Source organism: Arabidopsis thaliana (assembly GCF_000001735.4).
Source record: "Arabidopsis thaliana chromosome 1 sequence".
NCBI classification, from domain to species: domain Eukaryota; kingdom Viridiplantae; phylum Streptophyta; class Magnoliopsida; order Brassicales; family Brassicaceae; genus Arabidopsis; species Arabidopsis thaliana.
Window position 1 is genome coordinate 28,365,518 of NC_003070.9, and position 17,101 is coordinate 28,382,618.

Genomic DNA, 17,101 nt, shown 5'->3' on the forward strand with positions numbered 1-17,101 from the left:
TGAAAACATTGTCTACTTCAATTTTTTGTTTCCAAGTTAGGAGAATTAAACAGAAAATTTTTCATTGCTACTATTTAAGTTCTATTTATTTTGTTTTTTTGAATGCTATCAAACAATCGAATGGAATGCCAATAAATTTATTTGAATATATCATTCTTATTTTTTTTTGCTGGAAAATATAATTAGTTTACATTGAGGAACTACCGAACTATCATGGGCATAATTACTTCTCATCAGTCAAGCTCTCATTATATCGCTGTGTTTTATTAATCCAACAAAGTAATAATTAATTATTTTTTTTACTTCATGGACATCTCATATAAAACAAGAAATAATTTTCTAGGAATAAAAAAGAAAAGAAAAAGAGAGATATAATTAAACAAAAAAAAAAAGATATGATTTGAGAAACAAGAAAGAAGGAAAAAAGAGGAGCTGATATTACATAAGTACCCTCTTACATTACTACTCCATAAGAAGATCTCACATCTTCTCTCCTATCATTTTCAACTACCACCATCTCTATCTCTCTCTTAATCGATCGATGAAGATCAGGTGCGACGTCTGCGATAAAGAAGAAGCGTCGGTGTTTTGCACGGCCGACGAAGCATCTCTCTGCGGCGGCTGCGACCACCAAGTCCACCACGCTAACAAACTCGCCTCTAAACATCTCCGTTTCTCTCTCCTTTATCCTTCTTCTTCCAACACCTCCTCTCCTCTCTGCGACATCTGTCAGGTCTCTTTCTAACTTCGGACATGAGTTTTGTTGTCTTAATTCAATCGTTTTTGCCGATCAAGAATCTGAAACTTTTTCTTTTTATTGAACTCTAGGATAAAAAAGCTCTGTTGTTCTGTCAACAAGATAGAGCTATTTTATGCAAAGATTGCGATTCATCGATCCACGCTGCGAACGAACACACAAAGAAACACGATAGGTTTCTTCTTACAGGGGTTAAGCTCTCTGCAACATCGTCTGTTTACAAACCTACTTCGAAATCTTCTTCTTCTTCTTCAAGCAACCAAGATTTCTCTGTCCCTGGATCATCAATCTCTAATCCTCCTCCTCTCAAGAAACCTCTCTCAGCTCCTCCTCAGAGCAACAAGATCCAACCCTTTTCGAAGATCAACGGCGGTGATGCGTCGGTGAATCAGTGGGGATCCACAAGCACGATTTCTGAGTATTTGATGGATACGTTACCTGGTTGGCACGTTGAGGATTTCCTCGATTCCTCTCTTCCTACTTATGGTTTCTCTAAGGTTTGTTCTTATCTCTTTAATCAAGAAAGATCCAAGTTTAGTTGATTTCAAGATTTGACAATGACCCTTAGTAGATTGAATTTTTTTTTCCTCTGTTTACGTAATATCATATCATTTTAGATCTAATGAGGTATTAATGTATTATAAAGGTAACAAACTTTATAGATGTGGATAGATCTTTTTACTATATTGGGTATTTGTGTAAAATTTCTGAAAAAGAGTTGTTGGTTATCTTTTGTGTGATTGCAGAGTGGTGATGATGATGGAGTGTTACCATATATGGAACCAGAAGATGACAACAACACTAAGAGAAACAACAACAACAACAACAACAACAACAACAATACAGTGTCACTTCCATCTAAGAATTTAGGGATTTGGGTCCCTCAGATTCCACAAACTCTTCCTTCTTCATACCCAAATCAATACTTTTCTCAAGACAACAACATACAGTTTGGGATGTACAACAAAGAAACATCACCAGAAGTAGTGTCTTTTGCTCCAATACAAAACATGAAACAACAAGGACAGAACAACAAGAGATGGTATGATGATGGTGGCTTCACTGTCCCACAGATCACTCCTCCTCCTCTTTCTTCTAATAAAAAGTTTAGATCTTTCTGGTAATTTTACTATCTCCCTAAATGGGGGAGTTTTTTTTTTGTTTGTTTGTTTCTCCTTCATTTCTCCCAACTTTGATCTCAATAGAATTAGGCTCTCTCTTTTTTTGTGTTCTGTCATTTTGTAAATTTGAGTGTGATTGCGGTTTTGCTGTTTTAATCTTTGTAATAATCATATAATCTCTTTCCATTAATGCACATGTTTCATGTACAAAATCCTATGACTCGTTGTTTAATTTGTAAACTTTCTTTTTGTCGTGGAAACAAGATTTCAGAGAAAAATTAGTTTATTTTCAATTATCATCTACATTATTTTTGTTTTCTCAAGGAAAAGAAAGTCAAACTTTAAAGTAAAGTTACAAATTCGATGAATGAAATCTAGTGGTGCGTATATTTTAGTATATGAGGACAGTCTTTTCTTTTTCATCTTCTGCCTCTTCAGTCCCCATAGCCCATATGGGGAAAGGATTGTTCTTGGATTTGGTTTGTATATAAATAATATATCTTAGGAAATAAACGATAAGAAAAAGAGCATATAATGGAGACAAATTCACAATAACGTGCCCATCACCATCGCCCATCGGCATATTTTTTGTTTTCTGATTGAATATGCCTGCATAGATCTCTGATGACTAAGGAGTATGGACACCTCATCATGGCAGGCAAAACATATTTAAATTAATTAAAGTACCGACTAGTCGTTTACTTGTTAAAGTTACCAAACTAAAATGGTACAAAAACAAGTAAGAAAATAAGAGTTATATTTATATATCTTTTTTTTTTTTTTTGGGTTATATTTATATATCTTTCGTTGTGTTTAGCAGGCCCAACTAATTGAGGCCTATTTTTGATTTCAAAATATCAACCATTTGCTTTTCATATGGTTGATACTCGATATTTATGTTTTTAGTAGTACTGTATTCCTCATTGGTTTTAGTGTTTTTAGGTGCTGGCAAGTAGCAAAGCCTCAAAGGCATTATCTAAAAGAGACATATGATTCTGTGATTCTGTGACCGGCAGCCAAAACATATGCCGAAAAAGATGAATGATTAAAGTTTGAGTCATGAATGCTCCCCAGAAAGATTTTTATTTCTTCACCTTTTCGAACTATTTTCTATGGTCATATACTTGGATAATTTCTCGAAAGTATTTTCCACTTTCATATGTACACTCACTAACCTATGTGATCCAGTGATCAGGATAAGATCGAGATAATGTTTTAAGCAACAAGGAGACATACAGTAAAATAATGATCAAGAGATAGTAGTAGTATAATATTGGTCATTGTCATGCTCTAGAATAGATCATGCTGATATCGGGTTGACACATTTTCTTTTTGGTCAATACTGACTGTTGCATAGCTCCGGATACTAGTGTGAACTTTGGTTTGAGATACCAAATTACTACAAAAAAACAATCACTTAAATATTAATTCCTCTTGTAAACAAATGAGTCTAGTTCTTAACGTAATAATCACCTATTTAGATTTGCTAATTTAACAATGACCTATATTGTTTTGCTTCGCCTCTTTGCTTTTCCACGAACTAATTAATTTTCTCTTTTACAGTTTTACTCTTCATATAAATCATCTTTCTAACAAATGGAAATGTGGAATCTACATATATTTGGGAGTTCCATAGAAATATGAAATATTTCAAGTCAATGTGATCAAGACCGGTTTTGTGTTCAAACACAGTAACAAAATCGACTTTTCTCAAAAGATCTTCATTATATATATAGAAATCACAGACAAAAAAAAACTTTTACACTGGAGATAAAATGGCAAAAGCAAAATCTCATATGGAAATTCTTTAATGAACTTTTAGTTCATGATAGAATTAAAAAAAAAAAAAAAAAAAAAAAAAAACCTAGATGGGATCCTAAATATAATGGCTATTTTTTCAGCATCACTCCAGAACCCCAAAATATATGTTAGAAAGAAAACCCTAAAAGAAACAAGGGTACACACCAAAGAAACCAAAACAAAAACCAAACAGAACCAGGAAAAAAGAGAATGTATGATGAATTGACAAAAAGATCTCTCTCTAGCGACGGCAATGAGGTTTGCAGAGAAACAGACAATCGTAGAAACACAAACCTCCACAGTGTTGAGGACATTCCAATCTCTTTCCTGAACATTTTCCTCTTCCTTTGCACTCTGCATATTCTCTTTTCACAAACTCTCCTCTTCCTTCTCTCCCTTTTCCTTTTCCTCCGCCGCCACAACCCCATTTGTACCATCCTCCACCACCTCCTCCTCCTCCCCATCCCCATCCTCCTCCTCCACCGCCACCGCCACCTCCTCCTCCTCCACCCCCGCCTCCTCCTCCGCCGCCTCCACCCCATCCCCATCTATAACTTCCGCTTCCTCCATTATAACTTCTTTTCTTGTCCCTGACAACTACTCCCGTAGTTGTGCTGTTTTCATCATTGTTGTTGTTCTTGACCGTGTCTTGATCATTGGAACGGTCATGCCCACTCACTAGTTTGTTAGTTTGAAAGATCAGTATGAGGAGGAAGATAACGACCAATGAAGAAATTGTCTTCATTTTCTTGATTTCTCCACAAAGTTTGCAAGTACACTTGTTTGTATTTGATTTGATGTGATAGCTTCTCCGTTTTGGTCCTCTATTTATACCGCATTTGTTTTTTTGTCCCCTTATACAAATTGAAAATTCTCGTTGACAGATAGGTTTGGTCCTTTCTAACCAAAAAAAAAAAGTTACGTTTGGTCCTACAATTTAGAAGAGAAGACGATCATAATTATGTTTTCTTTTGTCAACTTATTATGTGTTTCTTAGATCGCATATTGACCTAATTTATTAGCTTGGTTTTGTATAACACAAAAGATTTCTTATAAAGACGTAGTATCTCACATTTCTGATTTATTTAGTTTCCCTTCTATCATAATATTTGTTAGCTAGTTGTCATAGGAATAGGCTACCTATATGTATAGACTATAGAGTAGTTATATCACATTTTGTTATCATTGAAACCCATGATATGGAGCTTTATCTTATTGTTAGTAAGAGAATTAGTGGTTAATCAATTAATAAGTGAAATAGTATAAACTAAGAAAAAATGAAAGAGATCCCTTAGGTAACACTACTGTTGGTCGTAGGCTTAGTAGAGCCACCAATCAACACTTTAAATCTTCTCCTTCAATGAACAACATCTTTTCTTTTCATTTTTCTTCAAAATCTACAAAAGAAAACTTAGGCAATGATGCCACTAACATATTTTATCCTTTTTTACCAGTATATGAGTAATTGAGTATATATATTAAAAAAACGAATCGAAAGAGTGTAAAACAATTTAGTCCATTTACAAATTATTATACTCATTGTCTCTCCACATTTTTAATTACTATAAAACTGGATACAAACTCGCATGCCGTGTAAAACCAAAACCAAAAAAAAACAACCTCACATGTCATTGTTTCTAAGATAATTACATCTGCAAGTTGGTATTGTATGGAGTATTTGGTACGGTTGTTTATTTGTTCCTTTTACGTTATCCAATTTCATTTCATCTACTTGTAGATGATCAGGACCATCTCTTGTTCCTCCCACTAAAACTTCCATCGTTTAATATGAATTTATCTTTTTCGAATTTTGTGTAACTTACAAGTCTTTTAGTTTATTTCGAGATCGGCTAACAAATTGAGTTTTGACTGTGAATGGATTGCTTACAATATTGTCCTCCTTAAACCTAACTAAACGTACATCACATTTAAATTGCTCGAGATTGGGAGAAAGCAAACCATTAAAATTTGTTTTTAATATAATATTGAGTTCTGAAAACTCAGAACTCTGCATCACACTAATCTGTTCAATACTTCATACAACACAAGCAATGTCTCAAATTTTCCGAAAACAAACCAAAACTAAAACCATCCTTGATTCACTCCAATAGACAAAAACCATGAGATTAGAAAACAACAATGTAGCTCAACAAAAACAAGAGTGCAGAAGCTAAAAGGGTAAAGGTGAAGATGAATGGAACTTCAATTGGTAAATTTAAGAGCCTCAGTACCGGCGGAATCCACGGTCAGCGACTCGAGCAGACGGACACTCGTACGCCCTGTGTCCTCGGCCACCACAATTGTGACATATTATCATAGCACTAACGCCTTCTCTGTCTCTGCTCATTCTGCTCAAACCACCTCTTTGCATACCACCATCTCGAACCCTGCTTCCTCTGTCAGAGTAATTGCTGTCACCCTTTGGGCAGTGTCTAGCAACATGCCCCGAGATACTGCAGATGTTACAAACTGGATCGTTCCTGCAATCGCGAGCTATGTGACCTGAAGTCCTGCAGTTCTTGCACGCCTTGTCATTTGTGCAGTCAGCGGCAAGATGTCCCTGTTTGAAGCAGTTGTTGCAGAGCCTTAAGTCTCCTGCACGAGAATCCGAATTAGAGCAGTCTCTGGCTCGATGTCCAGATTTACCACAGGAGTGGCAGATTCCTTCGTTTGAACAGTTTGAGGCTACGTGGCCCGGTTCTCTACAGTTCCAACAACGTGATTCCGCAGTGCATTCTGCTGCAATGTGCCTGCAGAGAGAGTTTAAAAACATAACTCAAAAGCATATAAACAGAGGAAATTCACGAATCAATTTAGGGAGGACATATATACCCTGGAAGACCACAGTTGTTACAGACGGAAACATTAGAACAGTCTCTTGCAAAGTGACCAGGTCGCTTGCAGTTGTTGCAGAGATTTCCTTGGCTGAACAAAATCAAAAAGTTGTGACAATTTTGTCACGACATTGAAACGAATCGATACAAAAAGTATGTATGTAAGCAAACAGTTGAACTTAAACCAACCTAACACTATTAGTTCAATCAAATAAATAATTGAAGACGAACACTGAAATTAACCCTGATCCTCCTCTAACCACACCATCTTGATAAAGAGTAGAAGAGAGAAAAAGGTTGGAGAGAGGAAAAGTTGTTTAGTATGTCTAAGTCATAATCAAGGAAGACACTCGATTAGCATCTATGTTGGCTATAAGCATAGGATTGTGGCTATATTGCCAGCTCGGCTTAGGATTATAGCTAACCTCTATGTCAGTTAGTCTGAGAAGGTTACAACGAAGAGAGCCATAAGGAGAGATGGATTTGTTACGGTAACTACTGGAGAAAGGGTCAAGACATAAAAAAAGAAAGACCTGAAGGCACGACGTGGCTCCCTCTCCCTTCTAGAAGGAGCATCATGGTAAGAAACTCGTTCAGATCTCATTCTCCTGTCTCTCGGACTCCGACTACGAAACCGATCCCGACTACGACTTCTACTTCGACTTCTGCTTCTGCTCATTGAACTCATTCCCCTCCCTCAAAAAATTCACATCAAACACCTGCCAACATCAACCACACACACCAACAACATTACCTCCTTCATACTCCCATACATCAATTCTTCAACACAAATCTCCAATGCCTTCCTCATACAACTTTTATCAAGAAACCCACATACATACAGATCTGATTATGGCAAACTCCGCAACACCAGCATCATCGTCCCAAAACCACTTTCAGAAATTTCCTCAGCCTCACAATACTCAAATGCGTTTCACGTTTCAATAGATTTAAACAGATTCAATAAATTCGCACCGTCATGTACAATCTAACTAACAGATCTCACAAATCGAATTTTAACCTAACAATAATATTCAACCACAGATTATGAAACCAGCCAAAAACTAGAACAACATGGATTGAATCTAAACTACGTCTCCATGACGATAAGCAAAAATGAAAAAAAATTAGGAGGAGAAAGAGAAGATAGAAGACGACGAACCTGAGCTAGAGAAAACTTGGCCGAGAAAAATCCTCTGTTCTTACGATCCCGGCGAGCAATCGAGAACATCAATATTATTTATCCCAACTTATCTTTGGGCTGGGCTTTTTTACGTGGGCTATAACTTTACATGGGCTTTTAACATGGGCTGAACTATAACTTTACATGGGTTTTACGTCTGCAGATATTTTAGATTTAAGAAAGAAAAAAAATACAGATTCACGTGGAAATTTGAGCTTTATCTAAAGCCCAATAGCCCATTTAACGATTTGGGTCGCTGTAACTGAAAAAAAGTAACTCCGTTGCCGGGACTCGAACCCGGGTCTCTCGGGTGAGAGCCGAGTATCCTGACCAGCTAGACTACAACGGATTTGTGAGTCATTTTATCTTTACATTTATGTAACTCGAGATTCAGAATTGTTAAGGTATAGTCTGGTAGGAAACAAAAAATCTGTGTTCTCTGTTCGGATAAAGTCCAACAAGATATTCGCCATGTCAATATCATGTGTGGTTTCCACATACGATTGTAGTTCATATAGTTTTTGAAAAAGTGAATTATAATGATGTGTGTACCTACTTCTATAATTAAAAAGCATATATAGGGTGGTTGATAGTATAGGAGAATCGTTTGGGTTGTTTATGTATATGGTTTGGCAGATAATTGTTTATTTTATTTTTAAGTTTTAAGGACATTTCCTTCTTATAAGATAATTTTGTATTTTGTAGAACATGTCCCATTTTATATAGTTGAAAAGAAACAGCAAAAAATAGGACATTGGCTAAAATTGAATAAACGGTTGTTGTGTCTTGTAAATTCCCTTGAAAATAAACAAGATGGTCCTTTATGTATTCTGTCTATACCAACTACTCCGCCATTGAGGGCCCCATCGAAATTAGTGTAGTTTCTACAAAAATTGGAAGCAAAACAATAAGCTTCAGTTTTCATGTGACCAATCTCGTTGATGGAACATGTGAGTTTGGTCTCATTCTAAAGATGAGAGATTCGTAGTTCGTTAGGAACCTTATTCCGTCATCGCCCCGTTTCAATGCATTTTAAAGAATACATTGCATACTTAGAGTAGTCACAATGTTTTAAAAATACGTCGTATACTAGCTGGACAACATGTCAACATGTAGCATTATAGACATATACGTGCTTTTTTGCATGGACGTTATACGGATATCTTTATGCAAGACAAAAATTATGTACACAGTACACGGATGCGGCGTTTCAATGTCGTATATGCAATCATTTTATTTCATCCATAGAACAATTTTAAGAGAAATTTTTCATTTATTGTGAATATATATGTAAATTCTATATATAGTTGTATATATCAGATTGTAAAACACAATACAAATATATATATCTTAAAAACAAAGAAAACTATTTATTAAAATATAAGCCGGTAAGTTTCTTTTAACCGTCGTTTTTGATATATTTTGTTTACATTTCTAAGATTTAAATTTGTCCTGATTATCAAAGATTTATAGGAACTCAGAAGACATGCGGTGAAATGGATTCGAAGAATAAGACGAAATACATTTATATACAACAAAAAAGCAAAGAAAAATATACGGCCTGCATGTGCATTTGTTTGATTAATTGCAGATATTAAATTCGAGAAGCCGTAACCGGTTCGAGTACTGTCATTGTACGAACGAGACACCTTTAAGTCCTTATCTCCCAATTTATAAATGTCCTTGTTTAAAGCCTCATCCACACGATGCCGATTTTGTTACTATTCATCAATCAGGCTCGTTGTTATTGTACAAACAACAAACCCGTGTCACACAGCTTCCACTGCTTTGTCTACATTATTTTGTAATAAATGAATATCTTACATGCATACGAATTTATCAAGGTTTTTTTAAAAGTTGTGTATGTAGCAACATATTTTTTTGTTACATGGTTTTCAATTAATCTTGACGGATTCCTTCGGGGTGCTATTATGGATGCATAGTATACGAGAAAACCATGCGAGTGAATATAATTTTGGTAATTTGCATAGTATAGCTGAACGCAGGAAGTTAATTTGCAAATTTAATTTTGGTAGGCTACTCCTGCAACTTGGAGCTATTTAATTATATCAAAAAGTTTAACAGTTATCTTGTTGCATAATTTATCTAACTTTCAGTTGCACATCTTGCTGATTTAAATGAAAACTTTTAGCTTTTTCTATAAAAATTTGTTGATAAAAACTTTTAGCTATAAATCCAAAAAAAAATGATAACTTTTTTAAAGAAATGGACCACGTACGATACCAACTCACAAAGATGGTAACGTGAGTACTTAATTAGTTAGAATATGTTAATATTTTAATCGATAAGATACATTAATATTTGGTTTTGAAAACATACAAACATCCAGTTTAGGAATTATATCCGTATAATCCGTATATATTCTTGACTTTGGGTGAGTTAAATATATACATGGGTGCAATAATAAGTATTATATGTAATGGACTAATGATCTCCCAAAAAAATGGAAAATTGTAAAATTGAAACTCATCTAGATCTCAAAGTTCAAAGAATGTTAGAAATTAAAACTTAAAATGTAGAAGTTGAGAAACGCATGAAGTATTAGGAGAGCATGTGAGTCAGTTGAGACAGTTGGAGAGTCCCCGCTTGGTTACGACAATTTTCTTGGTTTCGATTTGTGGTCCGAAACATCGACCCCTTCCCTCTGCTTCTTTGTTTTTTCCTTTCTTATTTTCCTTTTTTTGACGCATTTCAGTACTATAAAGATTCACTGTATATGACTATATGGTTTCCCAAGTGGACAGAAGTTCGGTTATACGTGTTACGTTAACATTTCAGAATTGTCATTGTTTTACAAAAATTATACTCCTACAGGCCTACTATTTTAAAAATTATATAAATTATTGAAAATATTACTCACTAGTGGCTCATTGGGTACAACAACGCTCCTTTTATCCTTGTGAAGTTTCAGCTTTGATGTCTTTTCTTTTATTCTTGTAGATTCACGGGTTCAATAACCAAGATCGTGGTACTATTCTGTACTTTTCTTTTTCCATTGAAGAAATACATATATATAGAGATTTTTCTTAGAGATTTGTGATCAAATTGCAATATTATACATAGCTTAAATCCATCATAATGGATAAAGGTGAGGGAATTAATTAACTTGCATGATGTCTTTGACCCAACAAAATTATGTCAAAAAAATCCAATAACTTTGGTAACAAAAACGCCGAAATGCAAAATATCTTTGATATAGTATTATAATGTATTAATCAATAATCAGTAGACACTTTGTTTTTGTTTTGAATATAATGTAAACACTTTCTTTTATAAGATCCACAAAACGTAAAATAGTTTTTTTTTTTTTGGATGGTGAATTTCAATTTTCTATCGTACTGTTTGGCAACGTGCATGAAGTAACACGTTGAGTGTTTCGTACATGTGAGCTTTGCTTGTTAAAAATTCAATAACAACTTGGTTTAAAGCCCTACGCTCGATGAAAGAAAATTGGGACAAGTAAATGGGAGAATGTGTCAAGATAACCATAAAGTGGAGACAATAAAAGATAAATTACCAATTTAAAGAACTATACAACAGATTCGAATAAAAACCCTAATCAACCTCGAAAGATGAAGTTGTACCTAATTAATTAACATAACCGTTGAGCATGCATGAACCAAAAAAAATCAGTAATTAGATAGATATTCAAATATATTCCGCACCACAAAAAGTGAAAGTAAGATCAATATGCATCAAACCGTCCGTCTAACAAATTCCACACATACTCGTCTCAAACTAGGACCCCACATCTTCACATGCTTTGAAAATACCTTTCACATTTTTCGAAACGGTTAATATCTATATTACAATCCAAACTCACACCTCCATTTTCTTTTTCCGTTTTTATAAGAAAATTTAATTCAACAGATTCTCTCTTCGAGCCAAACCAGATGACCCAAGCGGTCGCTTTCGAGTTTCTACATTCTATCAATTCTGCAACAAATTAAATATTTTGTATCATCTAAATGCACAACAAATGGCTACCCGTAGCAAACACGCAAATTCATATTCAAGACAACAAACACATCATAATCTCCTCAACGCCTCGATATTACCATCCCCCTCTCTCTCTCTACACACATGTTGTGGTGGTGTATATATGTACATTTTTCATAATTCAGTAATCCGTATATTCATTTAAAAATAAATAAAAAGATTTTCCACTCGCTCTAGTCCTCCTCAATAAATACCCCCAACCATAAGTCCATGAAACCTCCTCCCTCACTCTAATTCACACTCACCCTTCATTGTGAAAACTCAAACCACACACAAGACAAATCCTTTTTGAAGAGAATGGCGATGAAAAAAGCAAACAAGCTAACGCAAACGGCGATGATCAAGCAAATCTTGAAGAGGTGCTCGAGCTTGGGAAAGAAACAGAGTAATGTGTACGGTGAAGACGAAAACGGATCTCCTCTTAACGTACCAAAAGGTCACTTCGTCGTCTACGTCGGAGAGAATCGGGTTAGGTACGTTGTGCCCATTTCGTTTTTGACCCGACCTGAGTTTCAGCTTCTTCTCCAACAAGCCGAGGAAGAGTTTGGCTTTGATCATGACATGGGTCTCACTATCCCTTGTGAAGAAGTCGTTTTCCGATCTCTCACCTCCATGCTCCGATGAACATATCTTTTAGGGTTTTAAAATTTTCTAGTTATATATTTTGGAGACTTGAGATGTTTTAGGGGAACAGAGGAAGCTGCTGAGTAAATGCTTCTCTGTTTTAGCAAACTAAATTTTCTTTTCTTTTAGATGTTTTGGTTAGTATATGGGTTTAGTAGATGTATTAGAGTGAGACTAACCCTTAATTAGAGAAAACCTAGATGAGAATGATTACTATTTTTGGTCATCTTCTCAGATTTACTCTCATGGTGGTGTGTGGTTGTTCAATGTGTACCCTGTGAGAGACTTTTTAATATTTGATGAATGAGACTTTTTAATATCATCAAAGCCTTTGGTTTTACTTAAATGTGATTTTTTGCATAATTACTTAATGTGTGCATGTGATAATTGAATTTTAGTCTCGCGGACCTAGTCAAATTTCTCTGCGTGCAGTCAAATGTGTAAAGTAAACAAATTCCCCAAAAAGTTCTGTTAAATAGCGAGGCTAGTAAAAAGCTGCTATGTTTTTTTTTTACTTATGGAGTCCATAATTCGGTGTGTTATAAAAATAGAAAAATCTCATCGCTGAGATAGTTTAGACTCTAGGCACAAAAAAAATTGAAAAGCAAAGTATAGTCCTTGAAAACAGAGCAATAAGACACGGTCGTTACTTTCTAGAGGTTTGTCTCTCCCTCTCCAAATTTGCTAATATGTTTCAATATTTTCTCATCTTTAAAATTTGTCAATACTCCCAAGTGTTGATCTCTTTATTTTCTCTCTCTTTTTGCAAATCAACGATGGTACTGGTGTCCCTTTCTAAATCGGCGGTTTCTAGCCGTTAAAACTGTTGAAATGACCCTAAAAACTGCAAGGAATGTTAGTTGCGGAATCGTTACTATGTATATAATATAGGGTTCTGGTATGTTTAGATTCGTAAAAGCAATAACTGTTTGTATTAACTACGAGATTAGAAGGTAAGCTAGATATTTTATTTTGATGTTATTAAACAAATTTGGAATCATCATTTTGAAAACGCTTACATGTTTCTGTATTAAGTTATAAACAATTATAGACCCTACGTTAGCTTTGGTAAAAAAGTCGTAACTGCTACAATACTTTTTCCATAAATAGTAGTATACATACATTTTAGGGTTTATTAATTTTCATTACACCTACATTTATAGACAGAAACAAAATTAAAAGCTATAACCCGTAACTTCTATAATGAGCTAACCCTAGATGTTGATGTTCAACCGTTTCATTAATGTAGCATTTAGTTTGGTTTCTTTATAAAACCATACATACCTTTTTACAAATGTCTAACAAATCGTGAGAAAGTATATACTTAAGGCATGGAATGTGTAAAGTTTATATGTTTTGCTTAATAATTCGTCCCACTCCGCAGTAGTTAAAATAAAATTGAATTTTGAAAATAGAAAAATAAACATTTGGAGATGTCAAAATCAACGTCAGAGAAAGATAAGCACATGCGAATGTGACCCACAAGCTTAAGAACTCTCGTATAGTTGAGAAGCCTTGCAAGATTCTGAAGGGTTAATAATCGTCTAGAACACAAGAGTGGTAGGTGACGGAGCCTCTTCAATTATTTGGACGGCTTAGATATAACTTGACTGTATCATGGGCTCGAAGATCACGATAAGATTCACCGTATCGACTATCGTTGTTGTTATTGCACTCCCAATATATGATTTGACCTTAGTACCCCTTTACCTTACCGTACGGTACTTAACGGACGGATGGACTTTTTTCGATTTACGTAATCAATTATTTCTATAACTCATTGGACCATGGAGATTAATCTAATTATTTATATAAATCTAATTTTGACCGTTTGATTTGATTTTTTTTTTGTTCTTAACAACATATTAATAGACGGTTTGAATTCCTGTAGTACTACTACTGACACACCGACAATATTATCATAAAACAAACTACTACCCACTAATCTTATAGTTGGATTTAAAACTTTGAGCTAACTCATTCCAAAGAAATTTATGGATAAATAAAACTATCGAGACAATCATATTAATTACTGTTTATAGTATTATAGGAAAAACGTTATGTTTAGATCAGAGGTGAAGAACTATTTTCACCAATATTTTTTGGTTTGATACAAAATTTTCACCAGTAATTGAGCTTGAACTATTGCTCAATATTGCGGAAGATGAAAGTTTCATTATCTATCATGCATATCAGTGGTGGAGGACTACGATGATTTTTCAAGTTCAGCTACACATGGAGACGTCATTGTTGTTAATGTCTTATGCAATGCTTTCTTTTGAGTTATTTTCGTATAAGTAACCAATTAAATATTATTCCGCATTATACGCAAAGTGATAGTATGTGATAATATATCGTTTTCTTTGGTCTATTTATTACCGTACGGATTAATTGTTTTGTTTGGTAAAAGGTTTAGTACGGATTAATTGTTGAAGATGTGTATACATTCTTTCGGAAATTTTGCTATAATTATGCTCCCTTTTCTGATGGTCACCCACTTTAATAAATAAAGATATTTCTTTTTCCCTGGATGTAGTCCTTGTGAACGTAGAAAGACTAAAGAAAAGGATATGGTAATGCCTAATATTGAATGAGAATGGGTCGGTAAAGAGATCACAATCCCACCAAGTCCGAAAGTGCTACATATCCACTAATTAGCATATCATACACGATTTTAAAAGAAAGAAAAAGAACGAACAAGATTTATCACTTGTTATTTTAACATCATTACAACTACGACGAATCATATTTTGGATTATTTTCCTTCTTTCTATAGAAGTCGTTTTGGTGCGAAATTAGTTACAACTACATCAACTGTAAATTTGACTCGATGTAATATCTACTTTACTTTATGGCAAAATCAGATATAATATCAGGCGATGGTTTTAATTTTTAAAGCAATTATTATTGGCGAAGAATTTATACATGCATAAGTATAAACCTTATTTTTCATTATAATTGATTTTTAACCTGTTTTATTATTGACTAATTTACAGGAAAGGGGTTAAAGCATTGGAATGGGCCTCTTTAAGGGTCACCACATTCACCATCATGAATTTCGGGTCTCGATCTGTTAAATGGCTCGTTATGGTTGGTCAATGGTTAAGCCCGAGTGGATGGGTTTTTCCACAACGGACTTGGGCCGTAACATTCCAGTATACTGTACAACAAAATTAATAGATGGTTATTTCTTAAATACAAAAAGAAAAATATTTTACGGTATGAGTCTGAGAAATCCCCTGAGAAAACCAGAATCAGAATGAACCAAGAGGCAAGAGCCTAACCTATCGAACATGAAGTGTTCGGTGTTCCTAGTGATAACGTTCCTTTTCATCTCCATTTGATTTCTTTAATTCCATTTTTCTCTGTTTGTCTATCATTATGTCTCGTGCATGTCATGAATTATTGGAAGTTACTATTGAACTGATGATTAGCCATGCACGAGCGGGTGATGGTAGCAGACGTAAAATGACGAAAAGAACAAGGGTACAAATGTAAGTCAAACAATGTTTCTCACTGGGCCTCTCTTCGCTGTCTTTTCGAATGATTCTCAATTTCTCATCTCCTTATTCCGTTCAAGACTCTCATCATTGTTGTACCAAAAGGACATATATATCTTCCTCGTTAATGATCTCCTTCCTGGCTACAACTATCTTTACCCGATCGACATTGTTCTTTTAACCATTTAGAGACTTCCTTGTCAAATTATATCTATCGCACTAGTCTAATTTCGGCCAAGAGTCATCATTCATCATAGCTAAATCGAGTATCGCACTCGTAAAAAAAGTTACAAGTTTTTCCAAATATATTATTCATCGTTTATAGTTAATGTGGTAGATCCACATTGGCGTAGTTTATCTTCCCCAACTCGACTTTTTCTTCATACTAACCCTAGATTCAAGCTGCATAATATTCATGGACTTATATATGTAAGCGCATATATAGGTCCTTGATGTATTCTTATTTGTGGAAGTGTTATGTGGGGTTAGTATCTGAAGTACATAGCATGTTCAAGATGTCATATGTTCTGTGGATGCAAGAGAAAAGGGATCATGACAATTATGTAATATCAACATTGGGTACAATCATCATAGAAATTCATACTGTCTATCGTAATTCGTAAGCGAAATATAAAATAAGATGATATGCAGTTGATTTCTTCTCCATTCAAGAAACACGTTCCCCTTAACTCGATCAATATTTACATAAATCTACCCAAATTATCTTCCATATAAACTAGTGGGGGCAGAGAATGAACCAGACCAAAATCTAAACTATTTTAGTTGGCAAAAATTTTGGCTGTCTGAACATTCTTTAACTAAATTACGCCAAAACAGATAAAAATATTAATATGATGACATTATGTACCGTAAATTGTACTGTTTGAAGAACGTGAAAGACAGAAAAAGCTTTGTTGAGAATGAAAACAGAGCAAAGTGGCTATTACTGATAGTCTTTTCCTTCACATGACCTGGTCGGATTTGTTCCTCTTTTCTTTTTGTTTCCAATCACTACGGTCCAATTTTAAACGACTTTCGCCGAAGAAGTAAATAATTGAAACAAAAGGAGTAAATATTAAAATATTATAGTTGAGAAAATTTATATTCACAGTAATTGATTAGAAAATAACTTTAAACTATAGTATATGTGTAGTTAGTTAAGCGTTGTTGCTATACTATAAACTAAAAATATTTAACATGAGATAGAATTACACAAACTCTAGGTAAATTACGAACAAATAATATAAACTCAAAAAATAACA

General features: G+C 34.5%; 4 protein-coding genes and 1 non-coding gene across 7 annotated transcripts; 2 read left to right on the top strand and 3 right to left on the bottom strand.

Moving 5' to 3' along the window:
* The first annotated feature begins 306 nt into the window (after window positions 1-306).
* On the top strand, window positions 307-2,221 carry BBX21 (salt tolerance homolog2). The gene is made up of 3 exons (NM_106207.4): window positions 307-733; window positions 829-1,254; window positions 1,504-2,221. The coding sequence occupies exons 1-3, from the start codon at window positions 542-544 to the stop codon at window positions 1,879-1,881; spliced, it is 996 nt and encodes a 331-aa protein (NP_177686.1). The 5' UTR covers window positions 307-541; the 3' UTR covers window positions 1,882-2,221.
* A 708-nt stretch (window positions 2,222-2,929) lies between these two features.
* On the bottom strand, window positions 2,930-4,544 carry AT1G75550 (glycine-rich protein). Of its 2 annotated transcripts, NM_001334690.1 has the most exons (2): window positions 3,973-4,544; window positions 2,930-3,277 (listed from the first exon to the last, which is right to left on the bottom strand). In NM_001334690.1, exons 1-2 carry the CDS (start codon window positions 4,421-4,423, stop codon window positions 3,162-3,164), a joined length of 567 nt encoding a protein of 188 aa, NP_001321387.1. In that variant the 5' UTR covers window positions 4,424-4,544; the 3' UTR covers window positions 2,930-3,161. The 2 variants fall into 2 exon arrangements, with proteins under 2 accessions (NP_001321387.1, NP_177687.1); NM_106208.2 differs by lacking the exon at window positions 2,930-3,277 and having other exon boundaries at window positions 3,715-4,491.
* Window positions 4,545-5,623: 1,079 nt separating this feature from the next.
* Window positions 5,624-7,784, bottom strand: AT1G75560 (zinc knuckle (CCHC-type) family protein). 2 transcript variants are annotated; one of them, NM_106209.2, is made up of 4 exons: window positions 7,675-7,784; window positions 7,046-7,231; window positions 6,511-6,603; window positions 5,624-6,428 (listed from the first exon to the last, which is right to left on the bottom strand). In NM_106209.2, the coding sequence occupies exons 2-4, from the start codon at window positions 7,198-7,200 to the stop codon at window positions 5,903-5,905; spliced, it is 774 nt and encodes a 257-aa protein (NP_565112.1). In that variant the 5' UTR covers window positions 7,201-7,231; window positions 7,675-7,784; the 3' UTR covers window positions 5,624-5,902. The 2 variants fall into 2 exon arrangements, with proteins under 2 accessions (NP_565112.1, NP_001077828.1); NM_001084359.1 differs by having other exon boundaries at window positions 5,745-6,428; window positions 7,046-7,533; window positions 7,675-7,724.
* A 187-nt stretch (window positions 7,785-7,971) lies between these two features.
* AT1G75570 lies at window positions 7,972-8,044 on the bottom strand. The gene has a single exon. It is a non-coding gene; the product is annotated as a tRNA-Glu (tRNA).
* Window positions 8,045-11,859: 3,815 nt separating this feature from the next.
* On the top strand, window positions 11,860-12,793 carry AT1G75580 (SAUR-like auxin-responsive protein family). The gene has a single exon (NM_106210.3). It carries the CDS (start codon window positions 12,013-12,015, stop codon window positions 12,337-12,339), a length of 327 nt encoding a protein of 108 aa, NP_177688.1. The 5' UTR covers window positions 11,860-12,012; the 3' UTR covers window positions 12,340-12,793.
* The last annotated feature ends 4,308 nt before the right edge of the window (window positions 12,794-17,101 follow it).

Coding starts and splice junctions, on each gene's coding strand:
- BBX21 (NM_106207.4), top strand. CDS start 542: ATGAAGATCAGGTGCGACGTCTGCGATAAAGAAGAAGCGTCGGTGTTT. Junction 734..828: donor CTCTCTGCGACATCTGTCAG/GTCTCTTTCTAA, acceptor ATTGAACTCTAG/GATAAAAAAGCTCTGTTGTT. Junction 1,255..1,503: donor CTACTTATGGTTTCTCTAAG/GTTTGTTCTTAT, acceptor GTGTGATTGCAG/AGTGGTGATGATGATGGAGT.
- AT1G75550 (NM_001334690.1), bottom strand. CDS start 4,423: ATGAAGACAATTTCTTCATTGGTCGTTATCTTCCTCCTCATACTGATC. Junction 3,278..3,972: donor ATGTCCTCAACACTGTGGAG/GTTTGTGTTTCT, acceptor GTTTTTTTGTAG/TAATTTGGTATCTCAAACCA.
- AT1G75560 (NM_106209.2), bottom strand. CDS start 7,200: ATGAGTTCAATGAGCAGAAGCAGAAGTCGAAGTAGAAGTCGTAGTCGG. Junction 6,604..7,045: donor GAGCCACGTCGTGCCTTCAG/GTCTTTCTTTTT, acceptor GATTTTGTTCAG/CCAAGGAAATCTCTGCAACA. Junction 6,429..6,510: donor AACAACTGTGGTCTTCCAGG/GTATATATGTCC, acceptor CTCTCTCTGCAG/GCACATTGCAGCAGAATGCA.
- AT1G75580 (NM_106210.3), top strand. CDS start 12,013: ATGGCGATGAAAAAAGCAAACAAGCTAACGCAAACGGCGATGATCAAG.